Here is a 23,320-nt window from a genome sequence, read left to right on the forward strand (position 1 = left end):
AGATGAAACCTTTAGTTGTGTAAGAGTTGCTTAATTTCCAAGACGTGAAAGAACACTTGTTCTTACCCAAATTGGTGTTTTCAGGGCTTCAACGATCATGTTCTTGTACTGGCTTTTTGTGTTCTTCCTCTGTAGTCTGGCCAAGCCTCCAACCAGGAGCAAGCCCTTATTTTCTTTAGCGATTTTAGTTTGATTTAGGCTTAGCTGAACCTGACGAAACTGCAGTTTCCTGGGAATGTTTGACTCTTGTTGTGCAGAGAGATCTCAAAACAAAAAAAACCATTTCCTTGAATGGGATGGCAAAGGTTTGTTTGCCTGCTTCTACCTCCAGGAGACAGAGATTGAAGATTCCCCCCTGCATCCTCTAAATTAAACAAACCTAGTTCTTTTCATATTTCTTCTGTAGTAAGTTTTGGGGTTGGGGTTATTTTTATTTGGTGTTCCCCCCTTCCCCTTTTATCCCTTTCATTGCTTTCATTTGAACTTCTTTTATGGGTTTGTTTCTCTCTTGAAATCCAGCCACCAGCATGAGACACCATTCCAGCTATGATCCCAGCAGGACTGGTGCACAGGGATTACTGTGCATGCCTTGCATAAGGCAGTCCTGTTTACAGACACAAGGATTTTGGTCTTTACCAGCAGTACAATGTTGTTGGCTTGTGTTCAGCTTGTGACTAATTGTAACCCCAGCTCTTTATTTCTGCACAGCTGTCTCTTAGGGACCAGGCTAAAGGAGATTGGAGAAAATGGGATTTTTCTGAATCTGCAAAGCATGCCTGTCTTTGGGCTTGAGATAACCCCTTCCAGGGAGGAATGCAGCTGTTGCTGGTAGCTAGGGCGAGCTGCTGCTTTCCCTCAAAGGCAGAGAGCTCTCCCATCTGCACAGGGCTTGTCTGAGCCAGCTCCTGATTTGTCATGTTGGGCTTTTTCTCTGCATCTTCTCCCTGATTCTTGCATTTGCTGCTTGTTCCTTAGGCTCTCTTTGCTGGGTAAATCTCAGAGGTGCCGAAAACATGGTGGTGTGCTTTGCTGTTTGCATGTAGCTGTTATAAAAATCATGAGCGGTCTGAACTGTTGAAAGGGAAAGGAGGAAAACTGGCCCGTTGCCCTGTCTGTGGAGCTCTGGGAGGATTTACAGTGCTTTGGGTGGTTAATACCTGCATGTTCACTGTTGGGACATACCACATGGGATGTGGAAGCGAAAGCGTGTGCATTTCTGTAAAGAAATTAAAAAATGGAAAATCAAAGATGGGGCGGGGGAGGAGCCTTTTGAGTGTGGTGGACAGGCCTTAAAGGGCTCCGAAAGCTCCTGAAGACAGCTGAGAGGAGGGCCTCCCTGAATTGAGCCATGCGAAGTGGCTTAAGTGCCGCGTTCAGGTGAAACTGCAACTTTTACAGAGGGTATGAACATTAGTTTTCAGGACTGTGATAGCCAGAATGACACAGGCCCGTGGGGGGTTGCCTTGCCCATCTCTGCATTGACACATTCAGTTTGAAAGGCTTCATCAGGTTAAAGGGTGTGCACCAGGAATTCTCTCTGGGAAAGGTAAATTTGCAATTCTGACACTAAATTATGTAACTAGGACACTTGGAGCCTTAATTTTACGGTAAGGCAGCCTCACAAAGCCTATTAAAGGGGACAGAAGACTAGGAAAGCCCATGGTTGTTGGGGCCCAGGGTGCTGCCAGTCCCCGCAGGGCTGGAGGCGAGGGGGTCCCGTCCCTGGCTGTGCAGTACCGGGCTCTCACCGCAGTGCTGTTCCCGCAGGTCTTCGTGCCACCGGTGCCGGTCCCTGGGGCAGAGGGGTACGGAGCAGCCATGACAACAGGCGACTGCTGCCACCTCCCCGGCTCCCTGTGCGACTGTCCAGGAAGTGCTGCCCTCTCCAAGTCAGTGGAGGACTCCGACATCGGTCGCCCGCAGTACGTCACGCAGGTCACCGCCAAGGATGGACGGCTCCTTTCGACAGTGATCAAGGCGCTGGGCACGCAAAGGTAGGGCTGCTTCAGGGAAGGGGCTCGGGATGACTGCATCTGGGCTTTTTTCCCCCTTTTTTTGTGTCTCTGGGGTAGAGGGAGACAACAGTCTTGTTTGTGAAGGAGTTTGCTGGGGCACTAGTGTTGAGTGCAAATCCTTGTTAGCCAGATGCTTCCCAGGGCTGCGCTCTCTTTGCGGGAGCTCCCACTGGTCGCATGTGCTGGTGGATTGGGACTCACGTGTTCATCAGAACTCCCCAGGCCTGCAGCTGCTCCAGTGTGAGACGGCACGGGCAGCCTCTTGCCATGTGCCTCTGCCAAGTCCTTACTGAGCAGCAGCAAAGGTGGGACACCATGCTAGCAAGGGCAGCGTGCTGTTCATGGAGATGATTTAAGGGCTGAAAATGGAGCACAGTCCTTATTCCAAGATGGTCATGGAGTAAAGGTGTGGTGTCGCTTTGCAGCCTCAGGGTGAGGAAGGTGTTTGTGTTGCAGGAACTGCAGTGTCCAGCTGTTGCTAGAGGGAACATGTGGCAGCTTCACTTGCTCAGGCTCTTCCTGATGTGACTTCTCATCATGTATTTTGAGCAGCATCCAGAGCAGAGGACATTTGACAGCATTGTTCGGTCCAGCCAGTAAAACCGCTCACATTTTGTTTCAAATCCTGTCTGAACAACTTATTCTTTTCAATGAATTTGACCAAACATTGATGAGGTGTGAAAGCAGTAACTGCAAATGTGGGGGAGGAAAGCAGGAAAGCTAGATTAGAACTGAGGCAAGTAGAGTTTCTATATCTAGCAAACCTGGAGCAGGTCAACAAAAATATGAGGGGAACTGAGCTTGCTCTCTGACAACAGATAGGCTGGGTGACAAGTTGTACAACCCCTTAAAACTTTTGGAGGTGTAAAAATTGTTTGGGAAACCGCCTTTGATTACAGGTTAAAAAAACTCAACAGGATTCCTCATGTGAGTGTCTTCATGGGACACCAGTTTGTTCATTCTGGTGGTGGAGGGTTTCAGTCTCTTCCCTGTCACCAGCACTTAGCAAAGTGAAGCCAGGAGCAGTGTGACTTTACTGGAAGGTTGAATTAGTGATACAGTCTCTGCAACCTGCTGTGAAACTGTGTTTGAGAGTGTATCGTGTGAGAGTATGACCAGGCCCCCTCCCCCTCCAGATAGGAAGGAAGGAAAATGGAGTCTGATAAGAATTTTTTTTTTTCTCACACTGTCAGCAAATTTTTTCCTTCTGGATTGTTTATTGGTAGCCAAGGTTATATTAATGCGCTGGAAATACGAAACTTCTCAAACAGAAACAGAATGGATGAAATATCTTACAGATGCTTTTCTTAGGAAATAACAGATGCATGAGAGCACTGGAGGCTTGGGGTTTTTTTGGTCTCTCCCTGTCACTACAGCTATGTGAGCGGGCTGTTATTTTGTCATTCTGATAGAGCACTGAGCCTTATAAAGGCTACCGAATCATCAAATAATTGAGATTGGAAGGGAATTCCAGAGGACATCTGGTCCAGCCTCCTTTCAGAGCAAGGCCAACTTCAAAGTTGGATCAGAGTGCTCAGAGCCTTGTCTGATGCAGTTTTCAGTATCTCTGAGGACAGAGTTTCCACCACCTCTCCAGACTCCTGTTGCAGGGACATTTAAAAGGCATGTGAAAATGAAGAGAGAACAAGGGTCAGTGGTTCGCCAGTGATGTTTGGCAGAGAGAAGGGGATGGTGCAGTGGGTATACGTTGCTTCACAGACCTAAATAAGATTAGAAAGTCCAATTGGGATGAAACCCGCTAAACATTGCGTTGAAAGTGGTAGAGTGGTACACCATGGTACATGAGGAGTGGAGTCTTGCTTCTCCTCTAGTGAGCTGATGTGCATTTTCTTGCTGGCTCTTCTCATCCCTTCATGTCTCACCAACGTTCTCCCCCAGTACGCTACTTTTCCTTGCACTGTGTTTCCATGTCTTGCTCTTGCTCTCTGTCTGGTTGTGCAAGCTAATGGAAGTAGTGCTACTGCTTTTGAAGATTGCAAATTGCTTGTTCTGACTGTTGTATCCTCATTGCATGCCACAAACCTCTTTTGCAGTCAGGTGGTGTTTTTTTAAAAATCAGAATAGCAATGGAGTATGAACTGTGAGGTGGGATCAGTGTGGCTTTTGTACTCAGCCATATGTGGAAAAAGGCTGATATAGCTCACCTGGATTTCAAGAGGGCATGCAATAGGGTCTTTGAAACAAAAGATGTTCCTTTTATCACTGTCCCTCTCACCCCTAAATCTCTGCGACTATGGCTGTAAGAGAATGGTGGTTGTGTGAAAGAAATGGCTGGTTGGAAGATGGGGAGGAAGTGAGATACTAGTGAGTGCCTCGTTTTCATGCTGTCCAGCATCTTATTCCTAAATGATCTCGATGAATGGCAAACACTAAAGAGATGTATTTAATTGCTGAGAATAGCCAACTCAGGTGTCTAGTGCCATTTGAGGTTTCCCAGGGAGCCCAAGACATCCTCATTATGGGGCTGGCAGATGTTGCACAGGGCTTCTAGGAAACCTGTGCCTTCAGATGCCAGCTGGGATGCCCTTGGACCTAAAATAGCACTAGACGCCTGAGTTTAGGGAACTGAACGTTACTGGAAATTACTGTAGGCTAAAATAATGGTTGCAGTTCAGTGTGCAGTGATGCAGATGAAGAATAGTCCGGGATTTACCTATGTGTTCATGGGTTTGGAGGAAGGAGATCTTGGGCATGTGGCAGTTACATGCAGCAGTGACCAAAAGGCAAATAAGATACTAAGATTTAGAAAAGCAATGAAAAACAGAACATGGTCACTGCAAAAATCTCTGGTGTGCTTGCATCTTGAAAACTGTAGCTCTGGTCCCTGAAGCTCTTAAAGGATGTTTTAGAAATGCAAGAGATAGAGAGAAGGGTATTGAAGGTGACCAGAAAGGTGGATGTGTTTCTGTCTAAGGCATGACTAAATTGGCTAGGACCCTTCTGCTCATGAAAGAGGTGGCTGAGCAGGCTATGATGGGGGTCTGTAAATCTGGGGATGTGGAAAACACTGTCTTTTACAGGACAAGAATTAGGGGTTGGTAGAGAAAAGAAGCAAATGAGAGATTTCAAGTGAAAAGGACTTGGTTTTCTGTGCCGCTGGAGAAGGCCCTTGCTACAAGAGGACACTGGATGCTGTGAGTTTTCATAGGCACAAAACAAATTACTTTAGTCTATGATGGAAATTTGTCGCATGAATGTCATCTGATACACCTGAGCTAATGGTTGCTGGATGCTGGAGCAGCAGCACTAATAGTCCACAGTCAGCAGCACCAGTTAGAGGTGTGAGAGAACATCTTGGGAGCAAATGAGTGGTTCGGGTGCTATTAGCAATGCAGGCCTCCTGTGGGGAAGGTTGCAAGTGTCTCTGAAAGTGTTTGATACTTCTCTCAATAGGCATCTCTGGTTCTGTGGGGTTCCAAAAGAGAAGATCTTGAGCATGATCAAAGAGATTTGATTCTGCAGTTGAAACTTCTAGCCGAGGAGGGAGTGAGAAGTGGTTGTTGAGGCACCAAGGCCTTTCTGCCACCAGTTAAAAGCTCAAACACTGCAGAACAGTTCTCTGCGTGGCGGTGCACAGATAGATGCGGTAACTGCCCTGGGATGGGCAGAGGGTTTGCATGCTGAGAACTTAATCTGGGTGACTGGTTGCCATGGAATAGTTGTGTCCTCAGAAAGCTGAGCTTCTAGGGTCAATGTAGTTGTGTCTTTAGGTATTGCTGTTCCTTATGCAGTTACTGCTAAACTCAAGGATGCAGAGCAGAAGTGGGCTGAGAGTGGGTAGGTGATCTGACAAACGTGACTATGATTGCAAACCTCTTGAGTGACTCCAGGTGGCTGCGGGTACGCTGTGACTAGTATGGATCATCCAGCTTCGCTTTGGGCTTCTGGATTTGCATCAGTGCTTCAGGTTTGGTTTTGGGTCCGATGTCAGCCTCTCTGCCCGCTGTGAGCAGAACTGGAGACTGTGGCACATGTGCGCTGCAGTCCCTTCTGTGGCCAGCTGAGCTGGCCAGGCTTATGTACCAGCTTCTCTTGAGCGTTGTGCTCATCAACACGTCTTCCAGAATTTACCGACCTAAGATGTCCCAGGGACCTCCATGCTCTTCTGAGGCTGGTTTCTTGCTGCAGCAGGCTGCTTTAGAGAGTCATGGTACGCCTGGCTCGCTCTGCCTCGCACTGCCTGCTGTGTGTGCGCTCTTCTGGGGCTTGGTGGGATCGGACCCCGTTCTCTGATGTGGCTGTATCGTTCTGCCTGCTCTGACCGTGATATCATTCTGTTTGTCTGCCTCTTTAGTGATGGTCCCATCTGTCGAATTTGTCATGAAGGTGGAAATGGGGAGGGACTGCTTTCCCCATGTGACTGCACAGGAACACTGGGCACCGTGCACAAGAGCTGCCTGGAAAAATGGTTATCATCCTCCAACACAAGTTACTGTGAGCTCTGCCACACAGAATTTGTTGTAGAGAGAAGACCAAGACCTTTGACAGAGGTACTGCTTTCTTCCTGCTTCACTTTTATTTCCTTACCATTTGAGAGAAAATGACTGATTTACCCTACTGTCCTTGTGGTTCTTGCTGTCTCCTCTTCCTCACAGTACCTTAGCACTCAACAGTTTGTTTAGAGCGTTCAAGTCCCTCATGAGACCAAGTGACATAGTTGCAAAAATGCAGTAGCGATGTTTGGGGCAACTCTTACATGTGAACCTCCTACATGCTACCTGCCAGTGGCAGGCTGTAGGACTATGGACAACATTGTGCTTAATAGGTATACTTTAACGCCTGAGCATTGAAACTCAGAGGTCACCACATGACCAACTGACATATGAAGGTCTCAAATACTGTTTTTTCCCGTTAGTTTTAATCTTATCTCACAGTGTTGCATTAGTGCAGCTCATTTGCATGTGACTTCCTTGTCATGTTCTGCTCTGAAAAGTGAGATGTGGTGATTGCTGATACTGTTCGTAAAAGACCCATCCTCCCTTGACTAATATTGATGCATGCTTCAAAGCCTTTGGGTCTTGCTGCTTCCTGCGGAGCTGTGGTGCCCTGCTGCTGCCCTGTGTTCCCCGCAGTTGAAGGAGAAAGCAGGATATGGCTCAGCTAGTCCTTTCGTTCCTCTTTGCATTGACCATAGGGGGACCATGTGCCTGATGAGTCCATCAGTCTGCCTGAGTTGGAAGGTACAATCCAGGCTCTGGTTGGTGGGTTGGTTTTGTTTTGTTTGGTTTTATCAGGAGGCTCTCTTCATTCCCTTGTTTAGGTGTCTGCTGTGCTCGCATTTCAGACTTCCTTTGGGCCCTGAAGTTTATAGCAGCTGCTTGTAATGAAGCCCTTTACACATGGGGAACAAGGGCAGCTTGGACCGGGCCATCTTCTGACCTCAGAATTCAAGTGTATAGCTCCAAAAAGGAATAAGTAAATCAGTGAGTTACAGTACAAAACACTGTAATGGTTGGTTTTAGAAGATGGTTTAATCTGCCTCAGTATCTGTGAGTCATGCTGGCAGGTGAGCAGGTGATGTTGACATGGCTACCATTCCTGATGGTGCTGCAGGGCCACACAGGAGGGTGTTGCTGGCACACGTGAGGAAGGTCAAAGCAAGGTCCTGCAGCCCTCGCTGCCTGCACCCCATTCAGATCCCATTCACTGCTTGTGGAACTGCAGGCAGGCTCTTCCCCGTCGGCTTGCTGCTAGGTTAGGCTTGGGTGTTCATCCAACACAATGGGCAATTGCAGAGAAGCATCAGTCTGAAGGTGGGGACTTACAGCTAACAACTTGGGAGCCCCCCAGTCCTGCAGCTGTCAGTAATGCGAGAAGTGGGAAAGCGTCATCTGGAGCCACCATTGCAAATGCTCCACTTGTTTGCATGCACCCTGTCCCCGCAGGGTTTTTCATCACAGGCCTCCCTGGCTGTGCAAATTTGGACTATGGAACATAGTTCTGTGTTTTTGTTTCAAAAGTTACTTTTCCTGTTGATAGCATTTCAGACCAATGCAAAGCAGTGCTGCTGCTGCTGCACTGTTGTCAGGCTGCAGAAGGAGGTCTGTGAGCTGATTCTTAACAACAGACTCCTGTTACCTGCCAGCTATCAGAGGTTTGTCGGTGCTTGCCACCAGAAGTGTATGTGTGGCGAGGTGGAAGCTAATTCCGGTTTCTAACTGTGACTGCTCTTGTCTGCTCTCTCCTTCCCCTTGCTCCATCAGTTAGATTAAATCCAAGTCATAATTGGAATTCTAAGTTGCTTCTCCTATCTCTGTTTCCATTCCCATCAATTCTAGAAGTTACTTCCTTTCCCTTCCCACCTCCCTACAGAAATTATACCTGCCCCCTCCTCCTTCCTGCAGTGCCCAGCTCTCCTTCCCACACTCCCTTCTCTGGGTGCTCAGCAAGCCTTGGAGGGGAAAATAGCCCTCCAACTGGGGAAGCATTCAAGCTTCAGTTTGCAAAATTGGTACTCAGTTTTAATGATTGTTTAATTTACAACTGACTGTCATTGACTTGACAGCCCCAGACAGGAGAAGGCTTTAGACTACAATGCTAAACCAAACCATGTATTTAGAAAAGCAATTTGTAAAAGAGCATTACATGAGTCGTTAGTGCTGTCTGAGTCTTACTGCTTTTCTCTCAGCTGCTAAAACATATAAAATGGCTCTTTGACCAAAAGCTCTCAAATGATTGTTTCAGAGGCTGAAAACCACTGCTTTAAAACATTTGGGAAGGGCTGTATTTTGGCTTTGAGGACACACTGCAGGCAAGCCCAGTAACAGTGAGCTTGCTACAGCTTATGTGGGCAAAAATTTTGAGTGCAGGTTTGAGATGTTTTAGCTTAAGAGTTAGTAAAGTATTCATGCCCAGAAACAAACATGTGGAAGTGTGTTTAGCCATGGTTCACAGATGCTATAGCACCTCGTAACACGTAGAGGCTTAGAAAATGGCATACTTGAATAAAAGCTCAAAGACCAGTGTATGTTGGAGGAGTTTCTCCTCTGACACTGACATCTGTGTCTCCAGCTTGCTGGGACAGTGTGACAGGAAGGTCATGGATCCTCTGAGCACCGCCTTGTCTGTACTCCAAGGTGGATGAGGGAGCAGCCTGGGACAATCAAATTTTAATTCCTGTTGAAATCTGTGAAGAGCCCCTCTGAACTGGAGCCTTTTAAGGGTACAATGACCAACAAGCAATCTGTGAGCATTGAGAGGTGATGGGTGGGCAGCACTTACTGAGCCTCAAACGTAAGAGAAATGCCACTGTGAGAGGAATAGACTCCTCAAGATGTTACTGATAGGTGTCAAAGGCTTTGAGATGTGAATTATTTTTACTTCTCGTGTTCGGGAACTGCCTGTGAGCACAGTGAAGGGGATGATCTGCCCTGTTCTGATGCCTCCTCTGTCTGCTAGGGGAACAACTTGCATGAAGTGCTGTTGGCACCCTGTGAGTTTGGAGGCTGGTAAGCACTTGATGAAAAGTTGCCAGTTAGCTGATGAGAGTGATCCCTGCCGTAGAGCAGACTCTAATGTGCAGCTCGCCATGCTCATACAGCCCTAGAGTAATTCCCTTGCCTGCAGTTCATTGGCAGCAAGCTTTCTCCCTGGCTTGAGGAGCAGCCTGTAGCCTGGTCTAATAAATCCCATGGTAGCAGCCTGCTTTTGCTCTTTCCTAGGGGCCAGCAGTGCTTCCCCATCACACAGTGGAGTGCTGCGAGTCCAGTACAAGCTGCATGGAGCACATGTGCTGTGGCAGAGGCACGTGGGTGTGCCAGGTCTCTGTAAAGCGTGGTTCAGCTGATCGGCACGTGTGCTGTGTACCTGGCATGTCACAAGTGGAGGACTCCTGCTAGAGCAAAATGGCCCACCTGCCTGGAGAGACCACCTGGTTTTGTTGTACTACTTCCACCACGCTGTAAAACACTCTGATCCCTGCCTGGAGCCTGGGAAAATGTCCTGGAGTTCAGTTTCTCATTTTCCTTGGGAATTGTTACAACCACTCTGAGCTTCTGCACCACCAAAACCTGTGCTTGTCAGAAGTAGTGACAATGAGTGTGCTCATTGTGATAGTTGCTTGGGCTTTTTGTTCACTTAGAGGCCAGCTTGCAGAACTTGTCTGCTTACAGAAGCACACCTGCTGTTAGCAGAGGCTCTGCCCTTAGTGCACAGCCCTTCTGAAAGACCTGATAACTGCTTCGCCAGCTTGCTGGCACTTTCCATTAATATGCTCTGTCTGTGGTGTGATGGTAGTCTCATCCCCACACCAGACTGGGCCGAAACTCTTCACCAGATACTTTTGGGAAGTGTCATCCCCAAGTTCTTCATCTGTTACTGAGGGCTAGGGAAAAATTACATGGTTCCCTCAGCCTTCTTATCTGAGAAACTCTCTGCTCCTTTGTTGCCGGGTGGGGTGGGGAGGGTTTTGAAACTTTCGGGGAAGTGATGCTCATGTGTGTGTGCTGTTTAGTAGCTCTGATGAAAATCTGTTGTTCTCCAAATAAAACTGGGAAGTTAAAATAGAAACTAGTGAGCAGAGGAGGATAAATGGGATGGAGACTAGGACTGGCAATGATGTGGTAGCATGCTTTATGGCAGTGGTGTTATGAAAGGGTCTGTCCTAGGTATGAAAGGCTATCCAGGCATCCTAGCTCTCTTCTGCTGTCACATGGCCACAGGGAAACCCACAAGAGAATTAGGTGATGCGCTACCTGCTGATGTTGGTCTTCACAGGAGAAAGCAGCTACCTCTTGCTGTTTGCTCTGCTGTGTCATACCTTTCCAGCCTGGGGAGACTTAGGCTGCTTGTAGTGGCTGTGGTGGTCACTGGTCAGCACAGCTGATCCCCATGGGAATGGGCCATCAGCCGTATGAAAAACTAGCTCTGTCTACATGTGTTTGAAGAGCCTTCAGAAGAAGAGAGGCTGAGAGCTGACTGTGGACTGGAGGAGGCGTTTTGGCAAGCAGTGTGAGGAAGCTACATGGTCAAGTTGAAATGCTTCTGCGGAAGCTGCAGAAAGTTCTTGGAAGTCAGGAAATGCCACAACCAGAATTGCCTTAGTTTTTACTTCAGTCTTCTTGTATAGTTGCATTCCAGTGTGGTCTCTACATTGTCACAGACGGCATTTTCCAGGATCAGTGCATGGCTGAAAGATGCCCACTAGCTAGCTTTGTTTAACCCGCTGAGTTGTATGGCTGTGTGCCCTTGTATCCCTGCTCACAAGACAAAATTATTCATTTCACCATGGGCTTCTCTGGAGTACTTACTGCTGTGGTATCTGAGCAGTTCACAACCAGTAATTTAATTTTGCGGCCTCCTTTAGAGAGGGAAGACAGCAACCTCGTTCATCTTAAAGAGAATTTTTTAATAGAATAGCATTTTTATTTCCTTTAACCAGCCAATTATTTATGTTGTGGTCTGTTCAATGGAAAAATAGTAACAGTGTTCGCTGCCAGTGTGCCTGATCTCTGAACCCAGGAGTAGGGGACTTGTCTGACCCCGGAGCCAGCTCTGGCAGCCATGAGCTGGCCCATGGGTACAGGGAGGATATCTCCTGCAGTTCAGCGTGGTTCAGTTATTTTTTAACTAAGAAGCTGGTTGAAAGCTGAAAAAAATACAATAGGCTTTTATTAACTGTTAGGCTGTGAGATTGATAGGCTGAGCACTTTTTTGGGGGCATGTTTTGAACCATTGCAGGTGAAGATGGAGACTTGAACTGCAGTCCCAGGTGCCTGGGGAGTGTCTGTAGCCAGAGGTGCAGGATGGTGCCACGCCAGTGCCTGTGCTGTGAAAGGACAGAGTGGCTTCTGCTTGGCTCTCTGAAATGGTATACAGCACAAGAGCATTGTGGACTGGGGCTCACTAGTGAGGAGCATGTCCCCAGCAGAGAATGAGATGGTCAAGCCTTGGAGAGGGATGGTTTTCCAGTACTTGACTTCCCTACATCAGTTAGTGAAATGTGCATCCGTATGTTTACAGGAGAGTGATCTGAATCCAAGAGACTCTAGCCAGCATGGCTGGCATAGTCAAAAAGTGCAAAATATGTTTCTGTGTTACCTGGAAGACTTCAGCAGTAGATATTTGGTACTGTATTGGATGCGGCGTGTATTTCTAGAAAGTGTTATCAAGGGTGATGCTGTGGCTTTGTTTCTACAGCCACAGGCAAGTGCAGCCCTTTTGCAGGGCTCCTGATCTTCTCCCTTGGCTGCAGTCCACTGCCCACAAAGTGAGGTGGGAGCACGAGTTGGTCCATGTTTTCTGTACCAGAGCCGACTCCTGCGCATTTGCCCTCTTTGCTTTCCCAGGTTACCAGCAAAAGTATTTCCTTTCCATGCCTTGTTTTGTGTATTTTGCTGTGGCAGTGACCCTCTCATTTCTCTTTTCAATTCATTAACCACTTTAAAGTGTTTTAACTTTAACCTATTGTTAATTTTGTCCCCTCTGTTTCTAAATGGGTTTAAGAGAAACACCACCTCTGCCCCGAAGAGACTGCAGTTTCAGGCCACCTGCCTGTGCTGCGAGTCAGCTTTGGTTTCCCATCTCCTTTGGCACGCGCTGCCCGTCGGACCGGCGCTGCCTGCTCGGCCCGGTGCAACCCTGGTGTTGGGCAATCGGTGCCGTGGGTCCGTGCCAAGCAGCCGAGGTCTCTGCGCGGAAATGTCCCTGGCTGGCAGCTCAGGCAGGCGTCAGAGCAGCAGCTGTTTAATCCCAGCAAAATGTCAGTCCATATTAAAGAGGAAGTATGTATTTTTGTCTACACATCGTGTAAATCCTAGGGAGAGGAACCTAGGGGTTACGAGACTTAGCTCTCAGGGTGGGCATGAATTTCTGGTGCTGAGGCCAAGGCTCTGGCTTTGCTAAATTTACCAGGATGCCAAAAGCCAACATATCCTGGTGGTAAAAGCTAATGAGTGTTATGCATGACTTGTTTGTAATGCTTCTCTAAGCATTTAATACCTTTGCTAAAGCAAAACTCATTTGAGACAGCTCACTAATTCCAAAAAAGATTTCTCTGGTTAATCAGTCAACAGTGGAGCAGTTTAGCCACACCCTTTGTTCCCATATTTCTGTCCTTGCAAGCAGGTCTCATGATAAAGCCCCAAGAAAATTTTGCTTCCATGTCTTCAGTGCTGGTGCTTTCCTGCAAATATGTGTGTTAACATGCTTTATTTTAAAATGGCATCTTTAGTAATATCGTGCGTGTCCCAATGCCTCTGCAAAACAGCTCCTTCCAAGGGTATTATGCAGTACAGGAGATAGTGAGTTTTTTGTTCCTACTGTTTTTCTTTGTGTTTTATTATGCAATTTTGATTAAAAGATGCTTATTTTTCACTGACTGCTAATACTTTTGGTTCACTTAAACTGGATATTTTATATAGGTCAGTGTTGTGTTTTTCTTTGTCTCATAAGGAAAGTATGACTTCCAAACATAACTGTTGCCTGCAACAAAGAATGTTTGAAATTCTCAGAGATGTTTGCTTGGCTGTTTGGGTCACACTGGAGTATGGGCCACCCGTGGATCTGCCACGTGCGGTCTTTCTGCTCCATCTTGCTCTTCTCCTGTACCTCCATAGCTGTGGGAGATGCTGCTGGGATGTCTCCGGTACAAGCAAAGTGAGGTTTGCAGGGAGCGATAGTGTTATTCTTATTACTCCTTCTTATGTTATTAGGAAAAGAAATTTTGCCTCTGGGCACGGCGCCCGGTGCAGTGATCACTATCCCCCCTCCAGTTCAGAGAACTGAGATGTGACGTAAACTCTACCCCACCCTTCCTCCAGCCTTATCTTCCTCACAGACTTTTTTCTTTCTTTCCTTGAACTGTTCTGCTGAACTTACTGCACTGTTCTTTGTCTCATCTGTGCTCCTCTACCCCTTCCCCAGCTTGTGTGTCTCCTTTCTCAGTGCGAGCCTATGTTAGACTCCTGTATTTAGTGAAAAACAAATGACTCTTGGCTCCAGCTGAGTGCCATTCCTCTCTCATTTCCTTTCTCTCTTTGCTTGCATTTTCTGTCTGGAGATACTCTTCTAAGATCCCACCCTAGATCCTCCTGGTATTTCTCTGTGCAGTCCCTGGAAACGTGGAAGGGCCTCTTGGGGGCCAAAACTGGAAATACTTCATCCCTGCGCTCTTGGTACTTACCAGCGCTAGTCTCTCCCTTACATGTCCCATCTTCACCACTTTGTCTAGCCATGTCTGTGCCCTGAGGGTCTAGAGGACCTGCTACCCGTGGGGTTTCTCTGGGGTGCAGCTGCTGGTGGTGCCGTGATCTCATATTTGCACATGTCATGGTGCAGCACTTCCCATGGTGACATCAACCACAGAAGCACCTGCTGCTGTGTAGGAAAGTGCCCTGTGCTTTCCACTGGCTGGAGCCAGGCTGAGTGCATTGGGAGGGCTCTCAAGCCTCTACAATGAGAGATTCAGCTTGCTGAGGTTTGTGGAACATCGACGGTGGTTGTGCAGTGGGGAAAGGAGGATGAGGGGGGACAACTTAGCTCTGCAGCATTTAACTGCTCTGCTTGCAGGGCTGGAGGCCTTTTTGGGCCTTGGCTTCCTGAACTCTGGGTACTCCATCAGAAAGCATCCCTCCCCATCTTGGTAAAAGAAACAGGACTGTCCTGCTGGGGCTGCCCATGGAGCTGGTGGCCTGCAAGAAAGTTCTGGTGGATGCCCAGAGAAGGAATGTGATAGTCCCTCTTCTGAAGCTGCATTTTTTGATTAAACACATTTCTCAGGGCAGGGACAGGGCTAATCGTGCTGCTGTGAATTAAGGTCTTGTTCTTTCTGCCTTACACAGCCAGGCACCAGGTCAGCAGTGTGAGGAAAATCAACAGGCACCTGAGCAGACACAGGCTAACTATTTGGTGGACAGAAAGGACATGGGATGTTTTGTAACACAGCTGGCTTTACACAGCTAAATTTTCCTGTAGTTGCTGTACCTTCCATCATACCATAGCTGTGAAGCACGCGGGGAACATTGTGGCAGGGTCAGCTGGTGAGATTGTCAGGTCATGCTGGTCCTGAACAGTGCTCACCAGAGCGGGTGGTCCAGCTGTGAGGCTGGGAGAGACCTGAGCACATGCTGGTCCCACTGGTGCTGGTACCGCACTGTGCTCGTCTCACTTGGCATGGGACTACCATTGACTGGCATGTGAATGCTGCATGTAATATGTTTTATGAAATGGGTTAATAGCTCACAGCCATGTACATTTTGAAACACAAGGTAAGTCAGCTGTAAAAATCAATGAAAGCTTATTTTAAACACCCTTTTATACCCCGCCCCGAAAGACTGCAAGGTGCTGAGCACTGCTGGGACAGTCCTTCATCAGTCCATTCCCCTTGGTCCCAAGTGGCAGAGTACAGCCCAGCTCTGAGACATGTGGAGCAGCAGGTGCTGGAATGGGCTGTCTGGGAGACTGCTCTGTTACACTTTGAGCTCTGCTCTTGGCTTCCAGAGGAGCTGATGATGAGTGCTGGTGCCTTTTTCTGCATGCCCTCCTCCTGCCTTCCATCACCTGGGGCTCACCCTAGTTTCATGGGCACTGCAGCACCCAAAGATCAGATACGCATCATCCCACAGCCCTGCCTTGGGTCCAAGAAATTGGTTCCCTTCCACAACCCTGCTGATCCCAGTAAAAGAACATCTGGGAAAGCCTCAGGATCGTGCTGGAAGACAAAGAAATGTGGTTGTACCCAGAATAACTTGTTGCACAAGCAGAGAGAGGTTGTTTCCAGCAGGATGGTCTGGGACCCAGCTTATAGCCAAAGTGGGCAGCAAGCAGCCAGCTCTGCCTCTTTCCCACACGTGATTGCAGCATGGAAGCAATTGTTTTTGGCCTGGAAGAAGACCAAGTTGTGCTTCTGTTGCTTCTCTATGTTTACTTGATAGTTTTCCATACAAAAATTGTTTAATCTGAGTGACCACTTTTTGGATTGTTTGCAAGGTTTATTTTAAGTCCCATATGCATTAATGTGTTGCTGTGCCAGAAACCCTGCGCCCTTAGGGTGGCTTATTGTATTTTTTTTTTTTTACTGTGTCAGTGCATATAGACAAAATAAATCAACTACTTCAAAAGGAAATAAATTTGCTTCCTGCCTTTACATGTTTCACTCCCATCTTCAGGAGGAAGAAGGAGTTTCAAAGGTCACAAGGAATACAAATAGAATAAGATACACCTACCTGCCTTCAGTCCCTGAGATTCTTATTGTACAAGGGTCAAAAGTGACCCAAGATGTCCTCTTATGGGGGACAGGGTGCTCTGGGATTGCTGCTAGAGAGATGTTGGTCGAGTCGGGGTGATTCAGCGTTGACCCGAGTGCTGTGTAGCCAGGGCAGCCCTGTGCTGGTTGGAGTGGGGAAAGCCAGGCACATGGCCAGGGGTTTGAATGATGGGGCTGCCAATGCGCTGTTAGTTGGAGCATTTTTACTGTGTAGATGAGCTGCTGTCCACCCTTGCTTCCTCTTAGGGTTGCTCAGGACTGCGTGTGTGGTCCTTATCTTCCCCACGCAGCTCATCACAACTAATCTCCTATTCAGAGCCACACAAGGGGTGACTTGCAGGTCTGCCTTCCTTCACCCAGCTCCTCCTGTCCAAACCACAGTTGTGGTTGCTCTGAAATTTCCTTCTGACTGGCTGGCCGGCCATCAAGTCATGCTCAGAATGGCTTTAAAAATACTCCTAACTTGTTCTCTGTTATTGCAGGAGCGTTGGCTCGGTCCCCAGATCTGTCTGCACTCTTCAGCTCCCAGCTTGCTCTTTAGCTTCACTTGTTCTTGATCTGTTGGGGTCTCTCAGATGCTTCAGCTCATGTCTAAAATACCTTTCTTATCGGCCCTCCCAGCTGAAATTCCTCGCCAGGCTCTTATCTGTTGCTGTAGCATCCTCTCCTCTGTTCTTGGCCAGCTCTGTGTTGCACCGCAGGTGTCTGTAGGGCATGCTGCTACCATGGCTTTGACCACTCCAGCCATGTTGCTGTTCTTTGCCTGGATTTGACATCTGCTCCATCTCTGTCCCATTTCAACAAAAGTTGTCTGCACGTCTTATCCTGTCCTCACCCGTTTGCTGTGTCTCACTGTACATCCCTCACATTAAAGACTCTCTCCGTAGTTAAATTTGCACTAACTGGTATGCACCCTTCTTCCATGCTCCCTGTCTGTGCCAACACTTTCTGCTTGTCTTCTGGCCAGCTATGTCTAATCTGAGGACCTGTGCTCTGTTTTGACCATTGTGGTCTCATTAATTTCTTGCATACCTGCCACCACCCCTTCTGTATTGCTGTTTAAATTGCGGTTTCCCCTTGTAGGGAAGGAGCTTTGTGTACTTAGTTCTCAGACGGGTCCCTTTTCATGCTGCCAGTTCAAAAGTGGGCACCCTATTCCAAGTCTGGCAGTAGGACGTGCCCGCCTGGCCCTGGCTGCCTTGAGGATGTTCCCTTCCCTGCTCTGACTGTGCCTTTTCTATCATGTACTCCAATTTTATTTTGGTTTGAGGGGAAAAAAAAAATCTTAAATGAGACCAGTTGTCCTTGTGCAGGAAAGAAGGAAGAATCCAGCAGCCCAATATACAGAACTCAGAGTGAAAATGTGCTGTAACAACTCTGGATACTGGTAGGAACCACAACTGCTTGCTATTCTAAAAAAGGAAAGGTTGAAAATAGCATAATCCCAGGAAAACTAGAACAATTGCTGTTGTCGAACTCAGGTATCTGAAAGGAACACACGCTGGAAGCATGGAACTGGTCTCCTAAAAGGAGTGAACATTTAAAGTTTGCCTGTTGAGGGAATCCTGCCTGCAACAGAGCTGCATTCATTCTGCAACCTGCTGATTTTTGAGAGCTGCAAGAGAGAAGCGCTTGCAAAGCCTCTTGGTACCACAGAGCAAAGTGCAGTAACCTCCACTGTGATGGATCACTTACTGCTTGGCAGGCAAGAAAGCATCCTGAAAATGGGAAGGAATACACCAGAATCAGCTCTCTCCTGGGTCTGGCACATCTCTTCTGCCTGTAATGTGGTGGCCAGTGGATGGCGGCCAGCAGTGGAAATGTCTTTGTGATTTTGCAGTCATGAAGGTGGAGTTTTCAGGAGCTGTGTCTGTATGATCATGCCTCATCGCTTTATGGTCACTTGTGGTCCACTGAGATCTGGGAGAAGGCAACAAGGGATCTTCCCACAGCCAGCTGAGCTGTGTGTTCCTCCTCATCTGATGTCATGCTGCTTTCTCTTTAGAAATGGTCAAAGGCTTCCTCTGTGAGAAAGATGCAGATTTGGGTACAGATTGTTCTGTAAAAGAAAACGGGTTTGTGTTACTTACCTTCTTCAGCCAGGGCCAGCCCAACACCATGGCTGCTTGGCTGCTGCCCTGCTTTGTCTGCTCAGATGCAAAGCTTTTTGCTAGTGACTCACTTTCCTTTTGCCTTTTTTTTTTTTTTTTCCCCAATCTTGGTTTCTTAGTTGCTGAAGTGATCTGCTTTTTTCCTCTCTGTCATCATCTCAGTGAAAATACTGGGTGTGTGGGTTTTGCATTCCCCAGTGATGGCCCTGGTTGCGTGCTGGGCTCCCTGGTGAGCAGCACTACCGCGACTTGCTCAAGCCCCGAGAACAGTGCCGTACCCTTGAGAGCACTCCTTCTGCAGACCTGTCTTGCACAGTCTCTCAGGTGGACCTGGGCATTTCAGATTTGATTTAAATCAGGAGTGAAACTCTAAAATGCCATGATTCTTGAAAAGGAACCAGAGATTTGGGACAGCTGCCCTTATGGCTTGGCCTGGCCACAGACCCCAGTGCCCCAGTTTCCCATAGCCCCTACACCAGTTGCAGAGTCCTCGATATGTTCCTTTTGAAGCTCAATGCAAGACCTGTCAGATCTTTACTAAGTCTGTCTTTACCGAACTGACGTCCCTCTGTCTGCTAGCTGCTGCCTGCTCCTCCAGTGAAGAGCCCAGGCAGCTCCTGTATTTACTACTGCCTTCCTCGACACATATTCTTGTCTATTCCTTTTCCCTTATTGGTTGTTAAAAATATACTTGATGTTCTCTAGCTCTGTGTTCATGAAGGTTTATGTGAGTTAAGTGTGTGCACCAGGTACATACAGACTACAGAGAGCATGTGAGAGCTTCCCAGCATAGCAGTCCTGTTTTGCTAGCAAACTGCGTGCTCTGTGTGCCACTGACTGATGCCCTTTTTCCCCTCCTGCAGTGGCTGAAAGATCCCGGTCCCCGCAATGAGAAGAGGACCCTTTTCTGCGACATGGTGTGTTTCTTATTCATTACTCCCCTGGCGGCGATCTCTGGGTGGCTGTGTCTGCGTGGAGCCCAGGATCATTTGCAGTTCAACAGCCGACTGGAGGCCATCGGACTCATAGCACTAACTATAGCACTTTTCACAATCTACGTCCTTTGGACACTGGTAAGTGTCTGTTGCCCAGGGTCTTGTTTCTGTTCAAAAGTGAGATTGAAGTACTGGCTCACACAGCATTGGTGCAGCCAGCTGTTTCTGACTCCCCTTGCAAGAAAACCTTGGGCTCTTTCTCTTGAACATCCATTTAATTATCTTCAAATGGGAGCTGCTAAAGTTGTTGCTGAGAATGAAAAACCACTTCCTGATCATCTGCTTTCCAGATTGATATGGGAGCTGTGTTCCCCAGGGTGTCATGTACCTGGGTGCAGACATGCCCGTGTGGCTTGGGCTGGGTGGGAAGGTCTGGTGTTGCAGGCAGGCAGTGGTCCAGCTGTTGTGCCTGTTCTGTTTTTGAGAAGAAACATAAACTTGGTACCTCGGTGGCTTAGGGGAAAAATAAAATCTGGAAAATGTTTGACCCCTAAATAATCTGCCATTATGTCCTTCCATGCTTTGTGCTGCCCAGCACAGGTTGGCCGTGCCTAAAGAAGGTGCAGACTGGCTGTTGGGGGTCTCTGTGGCCCACAACTACGCAAATTCCCACACAATATTTTTAAGGTGTCAGTAGCACAGAAGGGTGTGTGCAAGGAACACTCTGGCCCTGGGGACACGTCTGACTTCTGGGCTTTGGGACTCTAGTGCTGAGCTAAGGCAGGGTAGCCAGCCTGCCCTGGCCCACTGCTGCAGCTTTACAGCTGTGCTGTTGGGGTTGGAGGCACTGGGGATTAGTGGGAACCTGCACTTGACACTGTCTGGGTGTTGAACTGATCTGTGCTGGGAAAGATCTTCCCGCAGATCTCACTGTGCATCTTTTTGGTCATGCTGAATTAGGCAGCCAGGAGCTTGCAGCTTAGGGTGCGTCTGGAAGAGCAGGAAAACAAATGTGAATTTGCTGTGTACCACATCTGTGAGTGCTCCCAGCTGAGAGCCTGGAGGAGCAGCTGGGCTGTGGAGCAGCTCCCTGCCCTGCCACTCCCCAACATCTCCGGGCTCCCCCGGCCCTGCTCTCTCTGGGGGCTCCCAGGCCAGGGATTTCCCTCTGTTTCCCATTCAGTTCTTTAGTGTTCTGTTGCTAGGTGGGTTTCTGGGTTTAGATCTTCATTGGGCTCTCCTATTCAAAGCCCTGTGTGTGCTCATGCCCTGTCGATACACTTTTCCAGCTGCTTGCTGGTAAGCACCATTTTGAGAAGGGAAGAAGTGGGACCCCCAAAAACCTGGCAGTTCTGTGGGCAGTAGAAATGCCACAGCCCTTTTCCCAGCTATCTCATGCTCTGATCTCTGAGTAACAGTTTTGTGGGCGGTTAGGGCATTCCTTGCCACTCTCCCACACAGACTCAAGTGCCAAGGTAGGGCCAGTTGGTGCCGCAGCCTTTGTGCTGCGGGGCTGCCTTCAGCGAGAGTGCATGATAGGTGCTGCTGTCAAAGCATGCAGCAACTGCAGTGCACAGGGAGCTGTGAGGGAAGTCTCCGCTGCTGCATGTACGTGCTGCATAAGGTTCATTTCTGTAGAAAGCCAAGCTAAAATTGGAAACCTAAAGAGGAAGTGCTTCCATCTTCTCTGTCCCAGGACTGGTCTGGAGGAGCTGGAAATCTGGAGGAAACGGAAGAATGTTTGTTTTGGGTTTGTTTTGTGAAATAACAAGTCCTGACTAAAATGGCTGTAGTTCTGCTGTGCTTCATGTTTCCCTGAACAGAGAAGGACGTTAAGTGAAGCCCCCTTTATTCACATTTACCATATTCAGCTGCAATTCTTCTGTGCCATTATGGGCTGTACAGCACAAAGGGCGGTCACATGGGTGGTCATGGCTGTAATCAGTGTGAGGATTGTGAGAGAGACCATGGCCAAGGTTGCAGATCCTTCCTGTGGAGCAGGAGGTTTCCCTCAGGTTTGCACCATTAGCTCCCCATTCACATGCTGTCTCTGAAGACTTCAAGATGCATTTGCTTCTTGTTTATCAGCAAACAACCCTCTTCCCAAAGTTGTCCCTCTACAACAGGAAAAGGGGGAGTGCACAGATCAATAAGCTAAATTACCTCAATGCCGTGACACAGCTCTGTTACTCATAGCAGATGTCTGAGACCTATCCAAAAGTAATAGGAATACTGACTTTTCCTTGTCAGATGTACTTCATAATACTTCCTACTTGCCAGCTAAATGTTTCCTGTACTTCTACAAAGTATGAAAGCTTGGGTTTGATGAGTGGCTGACTTGGATTCAGTATTTAATCAGTAGGAGCTGTGAGAAAATCTGTAGTGCTGGTAATGGTTGCAAAAGGACACAGCAAGGAGTCCAGCCGGCTGGGGAAGCACAGCTCGGAGCTCCCCCTTGCAGGGCTGCTCTGAAACTGCAGGGCCAGCTCACGCTTCAGGGGCGGGCTGATTCAAGTCCCCTCCAGCCTTTGCATCCTTTCCTGTCTCCCTCTGGGTGGACAAGTCTCCCAGGCCACAGCATTCTGTGAACTCACAGAAAAAATGAGTTCAACCAGTGTCCTATTGTTGCAGACCAAGGAGTGAAGGCTTTTGCAAAGGGCAGAGAAGATCCACCAGGATCTGTGAGATGGGAGTAGGCTGGTTGGATTCAACCACTTGAGGCTGGTCCTGTTGAGAACCCCTCGTTTTGGCTGGACAAGGTGCTTGCATCAGCCCATGGCTAGGGTGAAGGGGTGAGTTGTGGTTCCTCCCCGCCATATCTTGCTGGCCCGGTACCCAAATCCAGCTGAACAAACTCAGTCCCTCCGTCCTGGTGCTGCCCAGAAAGCCCCTTTGGCTGTCCCATGCTCAGCCTGGTGTTACCAGGAATTAATTGATTCCTCATCAAAGGCTTGGGCCATGAAGTGCCCCAAACCATTTCAGGGTCAGTGCTGTTTCCCTTGGCTGGGGGGTCTGGTGGATTGTCAAGGAATATGCAGAGAGCATGCAGAGGGTGGATGTAGGGCCCTCTACAGTCTCCAGCACTTGTGACCGGGGTTTGGTAACCAGACTGATGCGTTATTGCCTGCCAGGTTTCGTTCCGCTACCACTGCCAACTGTACTCGGAGTGGAGAAGGACCAACCAGAAAGTCCGCTTGATGATCCCAGCCTCACGGAGCCCTCACCCTGTGCCCCACTCCCTCCTCTCTGCCAAGCTCATGAAGAAGACTGCGGATGAAACCACCGTCTGAGGCGTCCCTCGGCCGCTGTGCCACGTGGCTGCTGGGGCGAGGGCAGCCCTTTGGGGCTGGCAGAAGCAAAGGGGGTCGGGTGTCCCCATGTGTGCAGGAAACACAGCAACTGTGGAGGCACTAGAAAGCAATCATCCCACCCGAAGGGACTTTGCAGTCAGCACATACTTTATACTATGGCAAACAGACAGATAATCAATGTCTGTCACGTGAAACGGCCCAAAAGAGCCAGATGGCAGAATATGCCTGTCTGCAGGGACACTTTCCTATAACTAAATACCATACATGGAAAATATCTCCCTTTCTCTCTATATATATCTATATATAATATTATTTTTTAATGGCCGTGCATATTGTGTTTCAGTCCTTTTGTGTTGATGTTTCTAAGCTTCAGTATAGAAGCTGGCAGCCTGATCTCATTCAGAGGTTAAATCTATGCCTTTTCTCCAGATGAGCATATAAAGAAGAATTTTCATTGACCGTTCTTGAAAGTCCCCTTCTCCTTTGCACTAAATTGGTTTTGATAATCCCGCAGCAGCCTTCCCTGTTACTCTTTGGTCTCTTTCGTGGTGTTTCTGTCCTTTCTAGAAGGTTGTGTGTTTTTAATAATTATTATAATCCCAGAAGGAGTAAAATGATGTAATACTGAATGGAGACATTTTGTATTGTAAAGTACTGTAATTTTGAGAATTTCAAAATAAGTTTCAATATGAGAAAATGTTCTCCTGTGCAGATGTGATCTCAC

At 48.1% G+C, this 23,320-nt stretch overlaps 1 protein-coding gene across 1 annotated transcript; it reads left to right on the forward strand.

Annotated features, from left to right (window-relative positions):
* Positions 1-1,779: 1,779 nt before the first annotated feature.
* Positions 1,780-22,575, forward strand: MARCH2 (membrane-associated ring finger (C3HC4) 2, E3 ubiquitin protein ligase). Its single transcript, XM_010286201.1, has 4 exons — positions 1,780-1,994; positions 6,331-6,526; positions 19,214-19,423; positions 22,417-22,575. The coding sequence occupies exons 1-4, from the start codon at positions 1,819-1,821 to the stop codon at positions 22,573-22,575; spliced, it is 741 nt and encodes a 246-aa protein (XP_010284503.1). The 5' UTR covers positions 1,780-1,818.
* Positions 22,576-23,320: the final 745 nt, after the last annotated feature.

Source organism: Phaethon lepturus, unplaced genomic scaffold, assembly GCF_000687285.1.
Source record: "Phaethon lepturus isolate BGI_N335 unplaced genomic scaffold, ASM68728v1 scaffold54664, whole genome shotgun sequence".
In the NCBI taxonomy this organism is placed as follows: domain Eukaryota; kingdom Metazoa; phylum Chordata; class Aves; order Phaethontiformes; family Phaethontidae; genus Phaethon; species Phaethon lepturus.